The sequence below is a fragment of the Mustela putorius genome, unplaced genomic scaffold (assembly GCF_011764305.1).
Source record: "Mustela putorius furo isolate JIRA1106 unplaced genomic scaffold, ASM1176430v1.1 tig00003845_pilon_pilon_pilon, whole genome shotgun sequence".
In the NCBI taxonomy this organism is placed as follows: Eukaryota; Metazoa; Chordata; class Mammalia; order Carnivora; family Mustelidae; genus Mustela; species Mustela putorius.
Genome location: NW_025421998.1, coordinates 28,827,985 through 28,851,098, shown reverse-complemented (window position 1 = coordinate 28,851,098; position 23,114 = coordinate 28,827,985). Strand labels below are relative to the sequence as shown.

The following is a 23,114-nucleotide window of genomic DNA, read 5'->3' as shown; positions in this document are numbered from 1 at the left end:
CTTAAGCCGTTTAACCACTCATACACTCTGTAGACTGGATTCTGTTCTGAGGTCTGTTAGACCCTGGAGCACTGTGCAAAGTCTGTGGTAATGACCAAAAATGTTTAATGATCACTATATTCTGCAAAATACACTAAAAATAAAAACAAACTTGATACCTAAGTCATGAGTGTCTCTCAACATATAACCTAAATAAATTAAAATTGGCAATTATAAATTAGTTATCAGAATATATATAAAGCTGAATTAGATTTAATTGGACTATATATAAATCTAGAGAATTAAAATTGATGCATTTATGTGTTGCTTCCCCCCCCACCATATCTAGGGTGAAACTAAAATTCCAAGTGTTAATACATAATATTTATTCAGTTTTACATATGTCTTATTTATTTAATTTCATTTTGTAAATGTATATGTGAGGTAAAATATTGAAGCATTACTTGAGAGAATCGAAAAGTTGATACTAGTTTTAAATTTTCTCTTTCTTCTGATGGAAGTACTAGTAGGTGGGGGGGAAGTAGGTGGGAAGAATAAGGAAGGAAGGAGAAATTCATATTTTTCCAAATTTGAGCATATTACTCCCTAAATTGAAATGTTCGCTCACATGCAACCACACTTGGAGTTGTAGGGAATAGCTAACAAATTAGCCAGCTTTCGGGAAAAGTTAAAAAAGCTGCTTCTCAAAATTATCTTTTCTCATGCCTCACGGAATTACACTGCCATGAATACCCATGCAGGTCGCTAAGTTGAGTTAAATCAAGTTAATCATTGCTCCTGCTATTTAAGCAAAACTCCATCTTGCAGGATCTGTTCCCAGCTTTCTTCTCCTTCAGGCAACTATTGCCTTTCCCTTGCCTCCAGGCTGCTTTGAGAGTTACCCTCTCTCAAATTCACTACAGAACAGTTGGAGCAGAACTGACTTTTCTGTAAACTGTCAGACAATTCAGGGTTCACCCATAAATTATTCTGGTCCATGTCAGCCCAATCTGGGAGGAGGAGGAATGTCATAAATCCTAGTGAATATCTCACCAAGTCAGAAAACTAACATAATAAATTACTTTCCAGGGCTGGCTGCGTTTTCATAAGGTACTCCTAGAAAAGTTAAAGGATGTGAAATATTTTAGGTGTGATTCAGAGCTTTTTCTTTATAATCAGTAACATTATGTCTCCTCTGTGTATAAAATTTCACCCCGGACCTTATTAGCCTTTTTAAAAACAATGCTGTGTCTCTCATAGTCCCCACTCTTTCCGACTCCATAATTTATAATCTGGAAAAGAAGTGGCTTTATCTCTTTATACAAATACTTGTTGCAGAATCTTTTAAAATTGCTGTCATAGTTAGCGTGGGCTACTGTAAAAAAAACCTCAAAAACTAGGTGGCTTAAACAACAAACATTTATTTCTCACAGTACTGGAGGCTGGGAGGTTCAAGACCAATGTGCCAAAAGATTGGGTGCTTGATGAAAATTCTCTTCCTGGCTTGCAGATGACCATCATCCTGTTTTATCTTCACCTGGCACAGAGAGAGAGAGAGAGGGAGAGAGAGAGAGAGAAAGGGAAGGAGGGGGATAAAGGCAGAAAGAGAGTTCTGTCTCTTCCCATCATGATGATCCTCATCTCGGGGTCTTTTTGGAAAGCTAATTATCTCCAAAAGGCCCCACCTCCTGTTACCATCCCACTGCGGGGCTTAGGGTTTCAACCCCTGAGTTTTAGAGGACACATGTGCTCCCTTCATCACAATTACCCTCTAAATTCTATGACTATTTGTTAAAATAGCTTTTTTAAAAATGATGAAATAATGGGCAGCGAGTCAGTCCCTCCTCACTCCAGCAGTGTAATTCTACTCTTCCCCTCCCTGTGTCCTGTTCCTGGTATAGATCTCACCCTTGTATAAAGGGCTTCATGGTGAGGCGGGGAGGGGAGGGGGACGACCAAGAAATAAAAGTTCCTTCAGTGAGCATGAGTGAGTAAAATAAAAGCTGAAGAATTTTAAAACCTCTCATTCTAGTGATGAAGCCGTCATTACAGTTGATCTGATGACCACAGACATTTTTAAACCCTTTGCCTTGGCTTTTCTCATATTACTGTGTCTCTATAATTTGTTCTAAGTCATGAGTATGACATATGTACTATCTGAATTCGATTTTCGTTGGAGATTGCCTAACATGATGTTAAAGAATATGAAGCTAGAACCCCGTGGTGCCTTTGTGCAAACAGAAAATAAATTCTCTCCATCAAACACCTTGACAGAAAGGTGAAAACTGATATAATAAGGATTTTGTTAAACAAGACTATTTGCCAGAAAACTGTCTTAGTGAATTTGAAGTGTTCATTTCTTAAGAGACTGCATATAATGAATGTTTGAGAACATACACAAAATATATGAAAATATTCAAGATAATAAAGATGTCTATAGTGTAATTTGCACATTCTTAGAAGTGCCCCCACTCCCATCCCCCCACCCCCCGCCCAGCCTCAAGAGGACTAAGTCTGCCTATCTGTGAAAGAAACTTTCTTGACTTGTGTAGCTCTCTTGGAGACCGATAATGATACGGTCCCTTCAGGCAGTTTTAAGCAACTGCTTTGTTTATAGGAAAGCAGAGAACAGAAGATACCATTAATTCATTGTAACATTCTTCTGCGTTAGAATGTGCACATTTTATTAATTGGGATCTATGAATTCTTGAGACATAAAATTGCAAGGCTACCTGGCCCACGAAAATCCTAGAGACTAGGAACTCTGTACGACAAATAGGCGGGCATAGGTTTTCACTCTAAAATCTGAATAGCCACAGGGATATTGATATTTTATATAGATCGGAATCAAGATAAGTAAAAATAATAATACAAGATATATTTTTAGGACCAAGCACATGCAAAATGGGCAGAAATATAAAAATCCCTTTAAAAATTTGACTTGGTGTTAGAAAATGGGTGGGAAAAACAAAAGACTCTTGAAATAAACATAAATTAAATCTTAAATGCTCTGTAACATTGAAAATAGATGGGAATAAAGTGGTAGGGCATTCCATCCAATAAGAATGGAATACATACATGGGAATACACAAGTGTGTTTGTGTTTTGTTCAGTGTAGCTGAGACGGTTGATGTTGTCAACAGTAGGATCTATGCGGGATAAAAATGTGGGAACATGAGAACATGACAGGTTTTGTTCTTAGGTAATTCCTGAAAGAAGGTGTGGATATCTCATTCTGTTGACATCCATTCTCTAGGCCCTGCTGAATACCGTGGAGATGTGCATTCTAGCTTTCTGATTAGTTCAACACCTGTAAAACTTCAAAAAAGCTTCAGTCACTCATTTAAGCCACAGTTTCTAGTTTGTTTTGCCTCTTTCGCTAAGTCAGATATTTAAGCATGTCTTATAAATCATTTTCATTTCTATTGTTTTTCTTAATGATTTATCTACTTGGAAAACAGGTGGTATGAATGATAATTTTTCAAAAACGTGAATTGCGTGCTAATGCTTTAATTTTTTTTATGTCCAATAGACAGAATGTGCAAATTTCATCCGTGTACTTCAACCCTATAACAAAACTCATCTTTATGTGTGTGGAACTGGAGCATTTCATCCAATATGTGGTTATATTGATCTTGGAGTCTACAAGGAGGTAATATAATGAAATAGCATGAAAACAATTAGTTATAATATCTTGTCACTTAATGTCTTTGACATAAAACAGGCAGATTTGAATATAAAGTGTGTATCATATAGTTTATGAATCATAAGAACTCAGGTTCCCAGGCACCTTATAGATTGTCATTTTGATTACACACTTTATCTACCCAATAAAAAGTTTTTTATTAGAAGTTTTTTTAATGAGATGATCAAAATTAAAAGTGTAAAATGTTTCAAGTGTTTGTTTTCTATGGGCTCCATGTATGTCTTTATTTTCTCTTGAGTTTCCATTGTAATTAGGTCTATACTGGTTGCTCTTAGTAAAAATCCAAATCCCACACAACCTCGCAGTGGAATTGTATCTTATAAATAATTTCATTTTTCCCGTCCAGCAAATTTGACCTGTTACATACGGTGACAGTGGTGCACGCTAAGTCCAGAGAATTTTAATTATTTTCTTAAAATTATATAGTCATTAGCACACTGAACTCATTATTTCTGCCATGCCAAATTGCCGTAGTACAAATAAAGATGCACTAAATTAAGAGTACTATATTCCAGCTATCAATGAACATTTTAATAAATGGCAAACATGTAGATTTCAGTAATTTAATGAATAGCTAATACATTAAAGTGACTTCTTTGCATCTTGGACTGTGCCAGGCACGTTACATGGATTGTCTCTTTGAAATTTCACAAAGTTCTTAATTGAAGTTAGTACCTTTATAACTCCCAACTTACAAGTTAGTAAAAATGGAGTCTCAGTGGAATTAAATAACATGCCTAAAATCATCCAGCTAATAAGTGGTTTGGCAAGGAATTGAACCAAAGCTGTCTCTAGATCAAGCATGCCCAACTGGGCTTTAGAGTACATACTCTAAATTGTTTCTTTGTATGGGTTTGATGGGTTGTACTGTCATCCTTATGTTTATGTATATACCACTTGTGAATAACCACACATATTTGCAGGATAATTGGCTGTGTGTTTGAAAGTAAAGTCTGGGCTTATGGAACAGGTTTCTTTACATTGATTTAACTGATTCATGCAGAGATCAAACCCACAGCTGTGGCTGGATTAATTTTCCTCTCTAACCAACTTGTCTAACCAGCCCATTCTCAACTGTTTGAAAATAAAACAACCCTCATAGTTAAATCTCTGAACCACTAGGAGACTTGGCAACTTGAATCCATCATTCTTTGTTGCTGGTATAATGTTCGCTCGCCTCGCTTTGATGAAGGGTAATATATAACAGTAGCTCGTAGCATAGGGTGTAATTATATTAGATAGCCCCACAGCGTGGATGTGTTGGGAGGCCTGAGGCTAAAGGCCAAACTCACAACTTGCTGAGGGATGCACATAGTGTTCTCTAACTCCTAAAAGTCACGAGGGCTGAAAGGGAATTTAGATGGAGCTAATTACCTAGCTTGGGACTGTCAAGAGGGCTTGGGGCAGTCAGATATGCATGTTCTGTGACTCAGAGAATTATGGGTGAGCTGCGATGGGAGCCTGATGAGTTTTCCACCGATCAGGAGTCAGGTAATTGTAGGGCTACACTGCTTGAAGATCGTTAATGTTTTTCAGTGAGGAATTCACTGCTCTTCCAAGAAGAGTCAGAAGGATCTCCCACATTCAAGTAGATAAGGTTGCTCCTGAAGTGGCTGGAAAGAGGGACCGGCAGTATACATGAGGGATGGAGAAGGGAAGTGTAGGAAGTCCCCCTTCTGGGGAATACTGGGGCAGTGAGAGGAAAGAGGAGAAAAGCTCAAATGAATCCCAGATTTCTGTCCTTGGCAGTGAGTTGGAGAGCGGTGTTACTGAGGTGAGAATAGTAACAAGTTTGCGAGGGAAACAGTGAGTGAGTTTTGTACGTTTTGCGTTTGGGAAATGTTCAGGGAGGTCATGCCAAGCAGCTGGTTGGATCCAGATTCCAGGGCAGGCGTCAGGGCAGTTGTCAGCAGCTAATCTGGGAGCCTGGGGAGCCAGAGTTTGAATTATGGCTTCAGTCACTTACCAGCTCTGTAGACTTACATGCCCTGCATAAACTCCAAAAGCGTCTGTTTATTCAGCAAAATGAGGATGATGATAATAGTAACTATCACACAGAATTATTTGGAGGATAAAATGAGAAAATGCTTGTATGGGCTTTGGCAGAGCACTTGCTTCATTCCAGGCACTTACTACTTACTGTTGAGCCATGCGAGGCAATAGGAGCGTGAAAGGCAGCAAGGCAAGGATTTTATAAGTGTGTATGGGAACTTCGTGTAAAAATAATGTCTGCAGTGTATGTATACATGCGTATGTATGTGTAAATTGTGTGTATATATGTGTACGGGTACATACGTGTGTAGGTGTTTGTGGGTTGTATATATATATATATGTATGTATATATTCTTTGTGTGTAAATATATACATTTATTCTGTGATACTGGCAATGCCTGATATTTGTTTAATAATTACACTGGAGGTATGTTTTTTCCTCTGGGATCTCCCCTCTTCTGCCAGAAATCTCATCTTTAAGTGGGGGTGGTATTAACAATAATTTGCCTCATTGCTCTAATGATTACATGTTTCCTATCACGCTCATCTCTTTACTTCAACAATACACGTTGGTACATCTTATGTAATTAATTATGCTGGAGGAATTTTCTTATGAAACTGAAGTTATCTCAAAAATGAGTGCCTTGTAATTCAGTCAGTTTATCTCCCAAAGTCCACTCAGTCAACCATTATTTTTTACAAAATTTTCTTCTTAGTGTCCTTGACTCTGGTTTAAGGAAACTTGCTTTCCTCATAGTTCCTTTCTCTGGGAAATTATAAGGGAAACCTTGTCCTAAGACTTCAAGATATCAGTGTTATGGGCTTATCTTTAGAATGTAATGAAATGTTGCACCTTAAAAACAGAAGTCTGTACAATGATGAGGGTTTATCTCGTACTCTTCATCAACTGTGACATTCTCCTATTTTCTTCGTCTTTCCTTCTCTGGCACACTGGGCTTCAGTTTACTTTTTTCCCATTACAATATCCCATTATAGGCTCTAGAGTCCACAGTTCAAACATGACCCGTGGGAAATAATGTGCCCTTAGTGATATTTAAACACACATAAGAGCCACTGTCTACAGGTGTTTTTTTCCTGACGTCTCTCTAGCCCCATTCCCAGTTGAGAAGCACACCCTAAATGGGTTCTCACTGTACCTTTTTCGTGCCAAGGCTCCTATCGCAGCTTGTCATTAGCTGGCCTGTTCTAACTAAACACACTTGGACATGATCATATGACATGGTCATGGTGAGTCTATAAATTGATTTCAACACTTTTTTAAATCCATGAGTTTGAAACTCTGAGGTGAGATTCATTAACAGCATGAACTTGGGGACAGCCCTGAGAGTTCAAGCTACTGCTGTAGCTCTTACTAGCTATATGATGCTGAGCAAAATAGTTAACCCCTTCCATCCTCAGTATTCCACTTGCAAAGCTGGAATTCTTAAAGTAGCTACAGTTTTAGGCTTATGGCAAGGATTTCGGAGACCATGTACATAAATTTCCCCGGCCCACAGTTAGTACCTATTCACTGCAGGCACTATTCCTGTTAACATTAAAGTGCATTTACTTAAAATTATGAAAAAGCCATTGTCAGTCATGCAATTTAAATTACTCTCACTCCTCTTTTTTAAAAGGTGGTCCTTGCTATTGGTTCTGTTCAGAAGAAACAAATCTGAAACGACAACACACTATGGCAAACAATCCGTTTCCCTCTATCCCTTGTGCTTCATTGCTTACTTTCTCGATAAGCAGCACTAAGTGTTCCTTTCTTATTACTCGTGTGTCCTGATATAACTTGGTAGATACATCATCTAGAGAACATTTCTGAAATGCTGGATTTCTCTAACTAACGCATGTGCAGGGTGAGTCATCAGCCTTTCTGCTGGGTGGTAGTGTTGTCATTGTTATGAAACACTCAAACTCATGGGGCCATATTCATTATACATTCATATTTTTCTTGGAATGTTCAACTTAAGATGTTATTTTTTCCTGAATATTAAAAGTCTGCCAATGTCATTCTGTCTGTGGCCACTATTATAAAAATAGATATTTCAGCCAAAATAACTATGTGGTTTTAATGTGTACAGTGTTTTCATAATAGTGAAAATATTACAACAGGGTTTTTGTTGTTGTTGTTGTTTTTTTTTTTTTTTGCCCACATTTATCAACAGATCTGTAAATGAACTGCCTGCCTTAGAATGATTTTATGTCTCTAAAATCACAAAGGCCTATTTTGTGTCACAAGGCCTATTTTGGTAAAGTTGCAAATGTATGAGTAAATAAACCACAATAGTAATGAAAATATAATTCTTAGAGTAATTTCATTTCTTCCTCTTCTTCTTCTTTTTCTTTTCTTTTCTTTTTTTTTTTTTTAAGTAATCCTTAGGGGCACCTGGGGGGGCTCAGTGAGTTAAGCCTCTGCCTTTGACTCAGGTAGTGATCTTGGGGTCGTGGGATCAAGCCCCAAATGGCCTGCTTCCCCCTCTCTCTCTGCCTGCCTCTCTGCCTACTTGTGATCTCCGTCTGTCAAATAAATACATAAAATCTTTATTTTTTTTTAATATTTTATTTATTATTTATTTGACAGAGAGAGATCACAAGCAGGCAGAGAGGCAGGCAGAGAAAGAGGAGGAAGCAGGCTCCCTACTGAGCAGAGAGCCTGATGCGGGGCTCGATCCCAGGACTCTGAGATCATGACCTGAGCCGAAGGCATGGGGCTCGAACTCATGAACCTGAGATAAGCAGTCACATGCTCAACGGACTGAGCCAGCCAGGCGCCCTATAAATTCATTTCTTAGATGAGGAAATTAGCTCATGGGGCTTAATAAATTTGTTATTAGCCTTAAGAAATATGTGTGCTTGCTGGTGATTTTGATAATGAGAGTGGTCCAGACTTAGTGAATTGATGGTTAGATCACTGCTTCCGATTGAAAAATTCATTCAGTATTATCAGTACTACTTGGGGCAAACACAGACCAAAACCTGGGAATTGAGCCTTGCCAGAAATAATATTTGCTGAAGATTAAGGAGCCCAGCATGATGCCTGTGCTAAACGCTCAATCAGTTTTTGCTGAATTAATGAGTTAGAATTTCGTTCTTATCTCCTATCTTCTTGCTGATTCTGCTCTTTAAAAAAAAAAAAAAAAAAAAAAAAAAAAACCTCACTTGTGTTAATATTTCTCCTAACAGGAAGTTATATTCAAACTAGACACACAGAATTTGGAGTCTGGCAGACTGAAATGTCCTTTTGATCCTCAGCAGCCTTTTGCCTCAGTAATGACAGGTAAGATCAATGGCAGGCAGGTCTCGCTTTTAGGTGGTTTTCTGAAAAGGTTTGTGTGGACTGAACCACATTTTCTTATTGAGTTAAAGATTATCCAGGATTACTCTTTCACGGGCTTTTTGATTATAGTATTTTAGTGCCGTATCTCTATATTTAGCATCCTTATCCTCAGCGGAGGACCAAGCAAATCCTTCATTTCTACACAGTTTTAATTTTTTTTTAAATCTATATTTATTTATCTGGGAGAGAGAGAGTGTGTGAGCACAAGGAGGGGAAGGGCAGAGAGAGCAAGAGAAGCAGACTCCCCACTGCGCGGGGAGCCAGCGCAGGGCCATCCCAGGACCCTGAGATCATGACTTGGGCTGAAGGCAGATGCTTACCCCACTGAGCCACCCAGGCCCCGCTCTACACAGTTTTTAAATGAACTTCAGGTTGAATTCTTTTTAATGCAAACGACACATACTTTCTTATTCTATAATTTTATTTCGATGTCTTAGATTTTCTTATACGAAGCTATGTCCCTATTTGGCTTCTATGGAAGTTAAATTTAGCAATTCCTTAAACATAACAGGTTACAAAATATGCTGAAGATTTGAGTGCAAGGATTAATAATAAGATGTAGCAGATAAACTAATAAAACAAATGGTGGAATACAGGTAATATAAAATACAGATAATAGAATGTGATAACACCTTTTCCCTCAATGCGAAATTTTTGTTAGCACATTCAGTCTTCTCTTGCTTTGTCTACATTTTAAATTCGCTTGTGAGGTGACTGTCCTGTTTAAAGAAGGCAGTGCTGTGTGGTCTGAAGTCCAACATTATAAGGATCCCTTTTGTCTTGGTTTGGTTCATGACTTTACTCTCTTTTTATTGAACTTGTCTATCAAATGTTTGAATAGACGGTAAGAGTGAAGTACCATGACATTTTAATTTTCACTTAGTGAGAACTAGTGATCTTCCTTTGAAGTGAAAGCGTGCGTGTTTTTGTGTGTTTTGAAAATCGTATGACTGATGTTTAGTCTTTATCCTCAGAAAGTGAGATAGATGATTTGGGATTCTGATCTGTCAAGTGGGGTTGACAGAGCCTTAATAAAAACAATGGATTGCAGGCATCAGTGACCCCTCTTACAAATCCCTAAGTGATTTAAATACAAAGACAGTTTTAAAGCCTGGTCTACAGATAGAGTTTTTAGGTTGAAACACACACTTTTTTTTTTTTTTTTTTGGACAATATGTTCAAATATCTATAGTTTTTTATGTTTCAAATGAATAGTTTGTTTCAAACTCTTACCAAGTAATGCCTTTTTGATGTTGTTATTTTTTTCTTCCGTTTTTTAAAAATTTGCTCCACAAATGAAATATTATCATTTACCATTAATTTTAGGAGATTGCTTTAAGAGAAGGAAGTAATACCATATCTATATTTATTTTACCTAACTGGATTTCTCTCTTCTGTGTATTGTTTTGTTTTGTTTGTTTTTTTTCCTTTGGAAATTGACTCCTGTCATTATTTAGATTGGTTGACTCAAATAGTTGAATAACAGGTTATTTAGATGGATGTAATCAGAAGATTCAGGAAATATCTCAATCACTTATAGAAAGTCAGAATTTTAGGAGTGCCTGGGTGGCTCAGTGGGTTAAGCCTCTGCCTTCAGCTCAGGTCATGATCTCAGGGTTCTGGGATTGAGTCCTGCGTCTGACTCTCTGCTCAGCAGGGAGCCTGCTTCCCCCTCTCTCTCTGCCTACTTGTGATCTCTCTCTGTGTCAAATAAATAAATAAAATCTTTAAAAAAAAAAAAGTCAGAATTTTAAAGATAATGTTTCTGAAAAAAATTGGATTTTAGTGATAAAACGGTGTCTTTCACTGTTCTTATACATGGCCATTTATAAATCTAAATGTTCTGTAGAAATTAGTCTTTTTTTTTTTTGTCTGTTAGGTGTACTCAACGTTGTTGACTATAAGTAAGGATTTCTTAAAATAGAAGCATAGCTTTCAAAGGGCAATATATTCCAACGTAGGGACAGCATTCTTGTCTCTCTCCTCTCCAAGTGCCCACTAGCATTAAGGAACAGTGGCCCACACCCCTCTTTCTCTCCCTCAATCCTTTTCTATTCCCCTTCTTCCCCCATTTCTTCCTTTTCTCTCCCCATCCTTCTCCCTCCCCTGCTCTTTCTCTTCTGCATCCCCACCCCCACCCCCACTTCTCTCTTTCTGGCAACACATGGATATGCATTTTACATAAATAACAGGACAAAGAAGTTCGGTATGCAGTAATAGCCACATCTTTTTCTTTTCAGGAATTCCTGTTTATCAGAACCATTAGAGATGTGATTAGCTACAAGGAATGCAACATGTTATAATTACCAAGAATGACTTCAGTGCTGAAAGCTCCCTTTCAGCAGAGGTTAGGCAGAGAAAAGTTGTGGTCATTGAGGTTGTGTCGGTTAAGTAAATACTAATTACGCAATCCATTCCTCATTATGGCATTTACTTTTTAGTAATTTTTGGGGGCTGCTACAAAGGCAAACTCCTAATTATAGTGTATCTTTGAATTATTTGTGGGGAGAGGAGAAAGGAGGAAGAGCTTATTCATAAGAGAAGCTAATGCATATGCAGTTATGAATTCTGAAGACTTTGGCCATTTTTATCTTCAGGTCTCTAGCATCAACATACCAAAGTTCATTGAGTTATCCGGTCTTTGACGCTACAGATTTTTCAAAATTTGAATGTAAAATTTATGAAACAGTATCTTTTCATATTAAGCAAGGAACGCCTTTGGTTTCATGCCATGAAATTAGTGTATTGCCAGTAGTATCTGCTGCTGTACTCATAGAAGTCCTGTGTATTTTCTTCTCCCTCTCAGATGAGTACCTCTACTCTGGAACAGCATCTGATTTCCTTGGCAAAGACACGGCATTCACGCGGTCCCTTGGGCCTACTCACGACCATCATTACATCAGAACTGACATTTCAGAGCACTACTGGCTCAATGGTTAGTGCTTTTCTCTTTTCATTTTTTTTTGCCTTTGCTTTTGGGTAGATAAGAAACTCATTATTACTCACTCAGATGTGTTTGGGAATAAGTGGTTTAGCTTAACATTATAAAATACATTTGATTAATTTCCCTCTTAGACAAATCCCCAGGACCTGTTGTGTATATAATAATAACAGCTGACACTTACTGAGAGTGTGCTATTGTCCTGATGCTGTTCCATGCTCTAATTGATCCTTTAAATGTCCACAATGACATATGAGGTATGCATTCTTATTATGTGCCTTTTACAGATGACTAAACAGAGTGAGGTTGAGAAATTTGGTCAAATTCTTATAACGGGTCACTTATAGACCCTGGGGCTCAAGTTGGCGATCTTTCTCCTGAAGTCTGTTTTTTAATGACTAAGCCAAATACTATCGACAAGGGGGTAGGTTGTGATGCTAACTTCTTTGGTTAAAAGTAATTTATACCTGGGTTGAATGTCCCTCTAAAATTTTAAGCGTATTAATATTGACATTAGTTTATCTGGGGACTTTTTTATTCTGAGTATTCTGAGTTTTAAGAAAGCCACTAATGAATTAATTGACTAATTAATTAATTACTGTTTGCTTATGTTCTCCTTACAGCAGGTCAGATTTAATCATGGTAGTCTAATGTTGTCTAATTATCATAGGACTTTATTGCGATATAGCGTGGCAGAATCACATAACATTTTGCCATTTAAGCAAACAACATTTCTCGTTCCCACCATAAATACTGGGTTTTAGTGCAGGAGGCCTTGGTAGACATTTCCTAGGGGCTATCTCTCCATCTCTCAGTATCATTTAAGCAGTGACAACATAAACAGAAGGGAAAAACACTTTAAAACATCTCTTTAGTCTGAACCTCCAGATACATTTGTTTACACAACAATGGGCTCTCCCTTGACCTAAGAAGAGCCTTATTAATGGGGAAGACAAATTTAGAATATCTCCCAAATTATGTGATTTCTCATTAATTTCTCTACACTCAGTCAGGACAAGACTATCTTCTTGAGCATTGTGAGGTTTTTGTGGAAATACTTGGTTTGAGAGTGACTCCATGGATTTTTACCAAATAGAAAAACTTACCCATATCTGTTTAGGTAACAAGATATACATATGGCTTTAAAATGAAGTATAGATTGTATTTCTTAATCTTGGGATGGCAAATGTCATTAAATTGCTACTCTTTTCAGAGATTATTCTGTTTATCCCTTAACAATGACAGGTCCATTTAGAAGTCAATGGCATTGCAGAATTAATAATGTCGGAAATCTTTATTCAACTATTATTTGACTAGCATGTTTCTAATGCTGTGTGAAAAGGATCACAAAGGAAGACTTTAGTTGGTTTATTTAGTAACAACTTTTGAGGACCCTTGGTATAATGAATGCTGTTCTACTCCTGGGTTTACAAAGATGACAAGGGAGGGTTACTGACCTCACAGATGACGGCTACTGGAATCATTAGGAGGAGAGAGTGGGAGTTGGGACTGGAAAGCTGTAAATATTATCCTGACACCACAGGGAAGTTAACTATGGCCTAGTTTTTTGTTGTTGTTTTTTTTTTTTAAGTATAATTGACACATAACATTATATTAGTTTCAAGGGTAAAATATAATAATTCAATATTTGTATATGTTGCAAAATGATCACAAAAAGTCTATTTGATATCCGTCACCATACATAGTTGCAAGTATTTTTCTGTGTGTGATGAGAACTTCTAAGATCTACTGTTTTAGTAACTTTCAAATATGCAATACAGTATATTAGCTATAGTCACCATGCTGTGTATTACATCCCCAGGACTTATTTTATAAGTGGAAGTTTGTGCCTTCTTACCCCTTCATCCATACCATGGTCTTAATCAGGGAAGCAGATCTTTGTTTTTTATAAAGGTAACTGACACTAGCATGACGAGAACACTAGAAGAGAATGGGGATAGTGAAAGAAGCCAGAGCAAGGAAATAGGAAAATACGGGACAAGAACAGAGGTATTGCCAGTGGAGATGGATGTGAGAATATACAGCAACAAATATTTTAAATAGAAGATATTTGTTTGGGGATAGAAAAATCCAAGGCTATGAGGACGGAATTCAAGAGAAGGGATGGATACTGAAGGAACTTGGTGATTAAAGAAGTCAGTAAAAAGGAAGAAAGGAAAAAGGAAGAAAAAAAGTAGAAAAGTCTTAGTGCAAAGATTACTGAATGCAAGCAAAGGACTAAGAATTAGGAAAACTAACATTTGTGGTTCTAAGACAGTCAAAGCAAAATGCTTAGTGATTACGGGCCAGGAGACCATATGACCCATATGCCCTCATATTTCCAGTCTACCTCTAATGTTCTGTATCTCTCGAAAGTGTCCTAGTTTAGACAAGAATCACAGCTCTGTTTCTGTGGAATTAAAGAATGTAGGTTTAAATCCTGAATGTCACTTATTTGTGAACTTGGTCAAGCCTTTCTGTGTGTCTACATTGTTTTGTCAAAAATTTGGCATAGTAATAGTATTTATTCACAGGGTGTTCTAAGGATTAAATTAGATCATATAGGGAAGATGATACTGGGAAATCTAATGGAAGACAATTTTAAGAGTTCAGAGTAGATGCTGTCATCACCATCATAGTCACTATTCTTGATGGTAAAAAAGACAGGAGGTGGCACTAAAACACCAAAGGCTCTGTGGTCCACTGACATCTGATAAGCATTTATTAACTATTGACCACCTTTTTTTTCTTTCTCTCTGCATTTCATGATTCTGTGAGCTCATCCACTCTCAGATTCCCAACTGTTTCCTGTGTTCAAGTTTCCTGAAACTATATTTCCAAACCTTTTTTCTGCAACTCAGAGCCCTTAAAAATATTTATTTGTGTGTCTTATATTTTCCTTCCAGTTCACAAGAAAGAAACTGATGTTTCATATGTGAATAAAGAGATCTAAGCCTTCACCCTGATAGTGCCACAAGGGGGGCTTTGGTTATTTTTTACAAGTTGTTTAAGTTGTGATCCTTTGCTTGAGTTTCTTTAAATATATGCTGATACAGATAGAGATAGAGATATGTAAAAAACTAAATATGTAAAAATCTAAAATCCCTGGAATCTAATTTAAATTATCTTATTTTCCCTTTAGAACCTGCCATTCAACACCAGTTTCCTGACTTCTATCTATCTTAACTTTCTAAACATTATCCACCCATTTACCTTGAAGTTATCTTTTATTCCTTCCTCTCCCCCACCCTTTTTATCTTATCTATCACTAGGGCCTTTACTTCCGCCAAAATATCTATCGACCTTGTTGTTTCCATGGCCACCATCATTCTGTAGCTCATCATCACTTGATCTCTGGGTTCTTGCCACTATTTTATTCTTTGTTAATCCACTTTCCTGTCGCTAATCTCTTCTGCTTTAAACTTATTTTGTATAATATCACTATTTTAGGCACTTTTAAAGTATTATTTTATTTACCGGTATAATCCTGAGAGAATTACTATTCCCACTTTACATATGGGGGATAGACTAGAAGTCATATATACCGTGCACAGATAGCTAGTAGATGTGGGGTTGAAAGTCAGGAATGTCTTTCTTGCTCTCGATACTTTTTTCTTGACATTTTAGGATATATTTTATGATCGGCCTAAATTCTGTTGTTTTGACTGCACATCCCCTGCTCCTGGAGCCTTATTTACAGACAAAGGCTGTGCCTACATACTACGTTGTGCAATAGCAAACTGAGGATGTGGGTTTGGTTGCAGGTGCTAGAGCAGAGAGAGAACATGTGGTTGGGTAAGTGATGTGGAAGACCGTGGCAAAATCTCTGAAGTCAGGGTTAGTGAGAACATCAGATCAGCTGTTTGCTAATGGACAGGCAGCCCAGAATTAGAAGAGCATGATGTTTCAGGAGACCCATTCAGCCAAGGAGCTTCTCAGTTCGTGGAAACTAGGGCACAGCAAGGGAGAAATTATAGAAACTATATGAGTTTCTTATAATGAGGAAGTACTTGATTGGCTAAGGCAAAAGATTGACTTGCTTAGGAAGCATTTCTGTTTTCCATTCTGAGAAGTGGCCATTTTCCAGATAGAGTTACCCTGGGGTCCCAAGACAGAGGTCAGTGGATCATCTCGCTGGAATCAGGAGGACGGGGAAACAAAATACAGTGATTGGGAAACTGCAAAGATTACTGGGAATAAGGTTATCATAGACATGATCTTATTCAACCTCATATTCCATAAACTAAGATAACATGAAGAAGGTGTGTCCAGGTCTATTATCCCCAAGCCTGGCCTTCCATTCCAGTACCAAACCTCGGAAAGCAGTAGTGTACCCTATCTCTTGAGTCACAAGTTTGACTGCCCTTCTGGTGGCAGTTACGGGAATAGAGGCTATTTCTGCCTTAACATTGGACCTGATGTACCAGTTACTGATGTAGACTACTTGCTTTGAAGTGGCACTAATAGAGTAGACACTAGCCACATGTACATTTAAATTAATTAAAATTAAATGCATTTAAAATTTGGTTCCTTAGACATACTGGGCATATTTCAAGTGCTCACTGGCCACGTGGGCTAGGGACTCTCATGTTGGACAGCACAGATGTAAAACATTTCCATCATCACAGGATTTTTCTATTAGACAGTGCTGGTCAAAACGGTACTTATTTATTAACTGTGTGCAGTAGCTCACAATCAAATAATGCAACAAAAGTATAAATTTTCTTTACTGTTCACTTAGATGTATGTGAAACTCATGCCTTGGTCTCATAAAATTGTTGCGAGGTTGAAAGAACTGACAGATATTCGATATTTCAAATGACGGAGTCGGGGTCAATGTCAAATCAGTTTCTACTATACAGTAAAACATCATTGTATTATGTATTTCTGGTTAGACAGTTTGAAAGGTTTTCTTCCTGTTAAATTTTCCTCTCTGTACTTCCACTTTTAGTTTAGAATGATAATTTTATGTTTGTGATTCACTAAACTCTTGTAATTGTAAAGCAATATTACATTTAGATTAAGTGAAATGTAAGAATTAAATTAAATTTGCAATTGAGTGTGTTTAAATAATTAACCTTTTAAAAAGTATGATCTTATGTGAATCTTTTTTTAAATTAATTAATTAATTTATTTATTTTAATAGACATATAATGTATTTTTATCCCCAGGAGTACAGGTCTGTGAATCTCCAGATTTACACACTTCTTATGTAAATCTTTTTTAAATCCATAAAATCCTTAATGCTTGTGTGTATCCCGTATTTTGTTCTTTGCCCTGTCCAAAATTAGCCAGAGCAAGATCAGCTATCCTCTTCACTTACCAGTCCAAGGATCCTTGTCAGAATTCCTCTAGGACTTTGTCTAATCCAGGTTCAGTAACCTTAAGAAGTGTGAATACCGACCTCTTCTTTGGGAGACCAATCCGTCTGCTAAATACCTCACCAGGAGGATGAAAACTTGCGAAGATGCAGTACTATGGGCGGTTTTGGATGAAGTCTTGGATGGTTCCATACTTCTCTTTCTCACTTTTCTTAATCAACTTAATCTTAGAACCATCAGGAAACGGGAATGTAGATACAAGTCTGAATGGTTACTCAAATACAGTTGAGTTTTCATGAGAATTTTAGGGTAAAGCTTAGAAGTATGATGACCATTTGGAAAATGAAAACAAACAATGATGCCTCTGATGCGTATGTTTTTATTTTCTTTGCTGGAGTAGATGAGAACTTCTGTTTTAAATTTTTATTTTTAACATATGGAGGCAGTTTTCACTGAAAGTTGTGTTTCATTGAAATTCTCCTGGAGAATTCTGTTGTCTGCAAATTCTCCTTCCACTCTGAAAGGGTAACATTTTTTAAAAGGGATAGTGAGAAGATATTGCAAGAAGTGAAGGAAAGGAAGGAAGTCACTATTTGTTAATTCACGGTGTGGGTGTGCTCATCTGGTGCAAAGAGATTGGTGACTCATATCGCAGGCTCCGTGGGTTGATGCCATTTTCACTAGGCAGTGCCTCTACATGTCATACTAATAGCTCATTTGTGAAAATGCATGATTTTAAACTCTATCCCCATTAGAGCATGTCTTTTCAATGCCGAAGGGGGAAAATGTGCCATTGTAATAAAGCCCAGGTGTCTATTGTTATGATTTTAAATTATTTAATGCAACAACTGTGCATGTCATACACTGATTAAACGATAACTATTTTTACTCAAACTTGGCAGCAACTCAAGAAAGAGTTTCTATACTAAAATACTAGCATTAATATTCTTCTAAGACAGGACCTCAATTGAATCTGCAAGAAAGATATTCTATATTCTTGAAACGCATTTATTTTTTCCTCATGAGTATGCTTATTATTGAAATCACACAATAGAGTACTGTTTGATACTACCTCATTTTTCATAATTAGATTTCTTCCTATAATAAACATTTGGCTTCAAAATCCCCATCATTCAGTTTTCTCACAGTACTCCAAAATGGTTGACTTATAGGACTTAGAACCAACATTTAAAAGAGAATCCAATAAAATCAACAGTCACTGAATGTAAGTGATTATCTATCTATGAACATCTAGGATCTATTGATCATCTGTATTGTATATTAGCTAAAAGGTGAAAGAAATACAAATTGGCTAGTATTTACTCTATTTTCCCCCACTGATATCATAGATAAAATTCCTGGAATGTAGACTGGTGTCATATTCTACCTTTGACCATTTCAAATGGTGATACCTGAACTTGGATAGTATTTTCAATACCCAAAGTAGGTTTTTCTGTGCATTTCTGCAAAAGGAGAATAGGAATTGTCATATTTATTTGGTCACCCTGCAGACCATCTACATTCCACTTTGTCATAGAATTATTTTTTTTGTTGAACTCAGTAAACAAGTGAAGACTTACCAATTGTCTCCTCTAACCACTTCACCCATCTGAGTATCTGAGGAAAGCTTTACAAGCAACTCTGTCTCTCACACTGGAATTCCTTTTACCTGTAATGATTTTCTGTTTCACATCACTAAATTCTCATTTCCTCTCTAGAGAGAAAGGACTGTAAATTTGTACTACAAGGTTATTTTTTAAATTATAAATTCAACTCAATCATTAAAGTGATAGGATATAAATGTTACAAGGGTGACATGCTTCATGTAGAACTTTTATTTAAATTATATGAGTGCTATGATAAATTCTATTTGTGTGAATCCCCTTTTAAAGTTCAAATATTTGTTAAGATAAAACAAGCCAATCATATTCCTATAATTCATGTATCTTTTCAGTTTTATCCCTTTTGTGTCTTGCTCCTGCTCAGGAAGGGCAGAGGGAGAGGGAGCTAATCCTTAAACAGACTCCCTGCTGAGCATAGAGCCCACTGTGGGGCTCGATTATAGGACTCTGAGATCATGACCTGAGCCAAAATCAAAAGTAGGACACTTTGTGGAATGAGCCACCCAGAAACCCCAAAACCCTACATGGTTTTCTTTCTTTCTTTCTTTCTTTCTTTTTCTTTCTTTCTTTCTTTCTTTCTTTCTTTCTTTCTTTCTTTCTTCTTGGATTTTATTTATTTATTTCAGAGACAGTGAGTGGGAGAGAGAAAGAGAGAGAGAGTGAGCGCACATACATGCAGGGGAAGGGGCAGAGGGAGAAGGAGAAGCAGACTCCCTGCTGAGCATAGAGCTAGACTCAGGGCTCAATCCCGGGATTCCAGGATCATGACCTGAGCCAAAAGCAGATGCTTTAACTGACCAAGCCACCCAGGCATCCCCCAAAACCCTACATGATTTTCTAAATTTTATTTTATTTTATTATTTTTTTTTTAAGTAACCTAGGACTGTATGAAAAGAGAGATTATCAAGAGCGTAAGAGTCCACTGGAGTTCTAAACTTCAGGGAAAGAACTCGGAAATAATAAAGAACAAAGGAGAGAAAGTTCATGCACATAATTCCCACTCATTTTCCTCTTAAAGTTTCCCATTTAAGCAGAGAAGAGGTTGGATAGGAAACCCCAGTGACCCAGCCTGACTGGGATGTCAAAGACTGAACTACCCATCACTTGGAATCAAACATTAACTTTTGTTTATTGAAGAAAGCTCTTGGGAAAGTTGTTTACTGGGCTATTGGCCTACTGCTCTGCTTTAGCAGGAGATGATTTTCGGGACTCCTGGGGTACATGACAATAGGGCAAATGTTGATCTTCTTTTCTGTTTTGTTTTTGTTATGGTGCTGGTGGTTGTGGTTTGAAATTTTTTTGTCTTCTCTTGTTTCCTGCTCTACTTCCTAAAGACTGCTCTGTGCTTCCCTCCAGGCATCTCCCATTTTCTACTTCACTGAGGTTCTTTTCTTCTCGAATAACCATACTCTCTATTTTGCCTTAATCAAAAGAACAGTTTCCAAATTAGTATCACCTCATTACAGATCTGTCACTTGGTTCATTCACAATGCTATAAAACCCAAACTTGAAAATGCCCCAAAGTTTTTAAACAAGGAATTAGTAATCCAAACTGGCTTGTCATTGGTGCAGGGCCAAGGGATTAGTTGAGTTTCTAATATTTTTTTTCATTTGACCTATATTATGGGCATCTTTCCATGCCAGTATGTTTAGAATGTGTACTTTGTTTTTATCAGCTACCTGTTATTTGAACAAGTGTGTGGATGTGCTAAATTTTCTATCAATCTCTTGTTTGTGTTCATAATCATGATTACCATCCTGAAGATTCATTTAATAATAAACTTATTGAACACTTACAAATAATTAATATTACAAATTAAATATGAATTAATATTATAATCATAAAACTCTATTTTATTTAAAATTTTAAAATTTTAACTTAAAAATTTAAATTTAAAAATTATATTTAAAATTAAATGTTATAATTATAAAAATAATTATACAATTAATATTATAAATTAAATATAAATAAATAAATTTATTGAAACATTTATTGAACCCTTATTGTGTGTCAGTCACTACCAGATAGCAAGTGCTTTACATACATTAATTCACTTGGTTATCATATCAGTTATCCTATTAGGTAGATGATTGATAGCCTCATATTAGGCATGAGGAAATTGAGACATAAAGAAGACAAAAATTCACATAAAGCCACCGTGTAATAAGTGGGAGAGATAGGATATAAACCTGCAAAGAGTGCCTCCAGAACCTACAAGGGAGTCAACCCAAGCTCTATTAATTAGTTGTTTTAATTTCCCTTTTCCCTAAAAGGTGGCAAGTAACATCATGATGTATAAAAATTTGGGGTGTTGTTTCTAGTTTTCCCTAAGCTCTTCATTCTATACATTGTGATTAAAAAAAAAACAACCAAACAAAACAAAACAAAAAAACAGTGACTCCATCAAATACAAGGAAAATATAAAATCGTAGATTCTCCAGGTTTGAAAGGACTTTCTAGGTAAATTTGTTGAGTTAAAGCAATTGTGAACATCAGCCAGTCATGTTCTCACCGGCTCTCTGGAATTCCTAGAGAACTTGTTTGAGATCCCTGCATACTAATGCATGTTTCTGTATCATGTCCTGTATATTTGTGGGTATGTCTCATTTTACTCATTCCATTTATGGTTCATATTTTTGTGTTTTATTTTTTATTCTGCTGATCGTTGTTTCCCATTCAAAGACACCTTGTTCCCAAGATGATGCTATCTTGGATGCGTTGTCTCCGTATGGTAATCCATAGCTTCTTTTCTTTCAAACAGGAGCAAAATTTATCGGAACTTTCCCTATACCGGACACCTATAATCCAGATGACGATAAAATATATTTCTTCTTTCGTGAATCATCTCAAGAAGGCACTACTTCTGATAAGACCATCCTTTCTCGAGTTGGAAGAGTTTGTAAGGCAAGATATATTTATCTTACTTAAGTAACATGTATGTGTGTGTATGAACAATTAATTATATAATGTTGAAGTAAAAGTCAATGTCCATCATTCATAAGTGGTAAGATAAATTCACACTATCTTACATGAATAGTTTTTACGATCCAAAAGTGAAAAGAAAAGAAAAGGATACAAATTTTTCTAGTATTAGGGTTTTTTTCGTTGTTTTGCTTTTTGTTTTTTTTTTCCCCAGTAAGAACTGTTAACCAGGTTTGACTTAGATCTCTTTGGCAGCTTGCTCCTTATTTTGACAGGTTATCCCTTTGCCAGTATTCACTATTCCCGGTAAGATCCCTGCATTGTCCTGGACCATGGAAATTAAAATGCTTTTGGACATTAAATTTGATTTTGAAGTTGAAAGTAGTGTAATCACTGGAGTAACTTAAACATGGACAGAATAAGGTCTGGTATTTTTATGAAAACACATCACACATGCAAAATTATGTATCTTTATAGGGATCGAGTAAGTTGAAAATGTGGTTATAGTAATACTATAGTAAATATTTTCTAGACCATTTATCTAGATTAGGCTTTGAGAATGAATGAGATAAGAAGAAAAAACAAAGCAAAATGCAGAACTTTTTTTTTTTTTTGTGAAGAACACTGCAATTCATTTTTTAAGATTGCCATTTTATGTTAGTTACAGGAAAACAGAATTCTATGAAACACTTCCATTTGTTCCATTCAAGTTCTCATTTGAGTGAATACAAGCTTTATAGAATAGTAATGCTCCTGGCTCACACTTTGATTTCAATATATTATTTTTTCAGTTGGATTTATCTTCCTTGAAATAACTTTCCTTAAATCGCCAGACACCTTTCATAAACTCTGTTATTAAAAAAGAGCTGTTAAGTTAATAAGTACTCTGAATAGGAAGCTTTTTTTAGGTCTTGTACAAACTTTTCATTTTCTTCTATTTGAGCCGATCACTTTTTTGTCTCCATCTGTACCCTCAGGCTTTTGAACACTTTCAGAGACAGAAATACAAACCATCACAGAGCTTAAAAGTGCTAATGAAAACATGGCTTTGAATGAGGCCAAGCACACATCACTCTTTTCCTAGTGTCCTAGCCACTGATGCTGCCTCCCCCTGATCCCTTTACCCCCAGGGGACAGACCTCTCTAAAAAGCATCCTCATTCTTTCAGAGTCCAAGAATTCACAGTAATTTCTCTTGAAGCCTCTTGCCTAGAGATGAATGGCCATTGCTTGGAGGAGTCGTAGCATGTTAGTGTACTGAAGCATGCTTTGTAACAACAGTATT

General features: G+C 36.6%; 1 protein-coding gene across 4 annotated transcripts in view; it reads left to right on the top strand.

Annotated features, from left to right (window-relative positions):
* SEMA3D (semaphorin 3D) overlaps positions 1–23,114 on the top strand; it is a 203,165-nt gene that overhangs the window by 118,273 nt on the left and 61,778 nt on the right. For all 4 annotated transcript variants that reach the window (XM_004739634.3, XM_013060789.2, XM_013060800.2 and 1 more), the window contains 4 exons: positions 3,512–3,631; positions 8,870–8,963; positions 11,830–11,958; positions 21,670–21,812. In XM_004739634.3, coding sequence (XP_004739691.1) covers positions 3,512–3,631; positions 8,870–8,963; positions 11,830–11,958; positions 21,670–21,812 — 486 coding nt within the window. The remainder of the gene's footprint in view (positions 1–3,511; positions 3,632–8,869; positions 8,964–11,829; positions 11,959–21,669; positions 21,813–23,114) is intronic.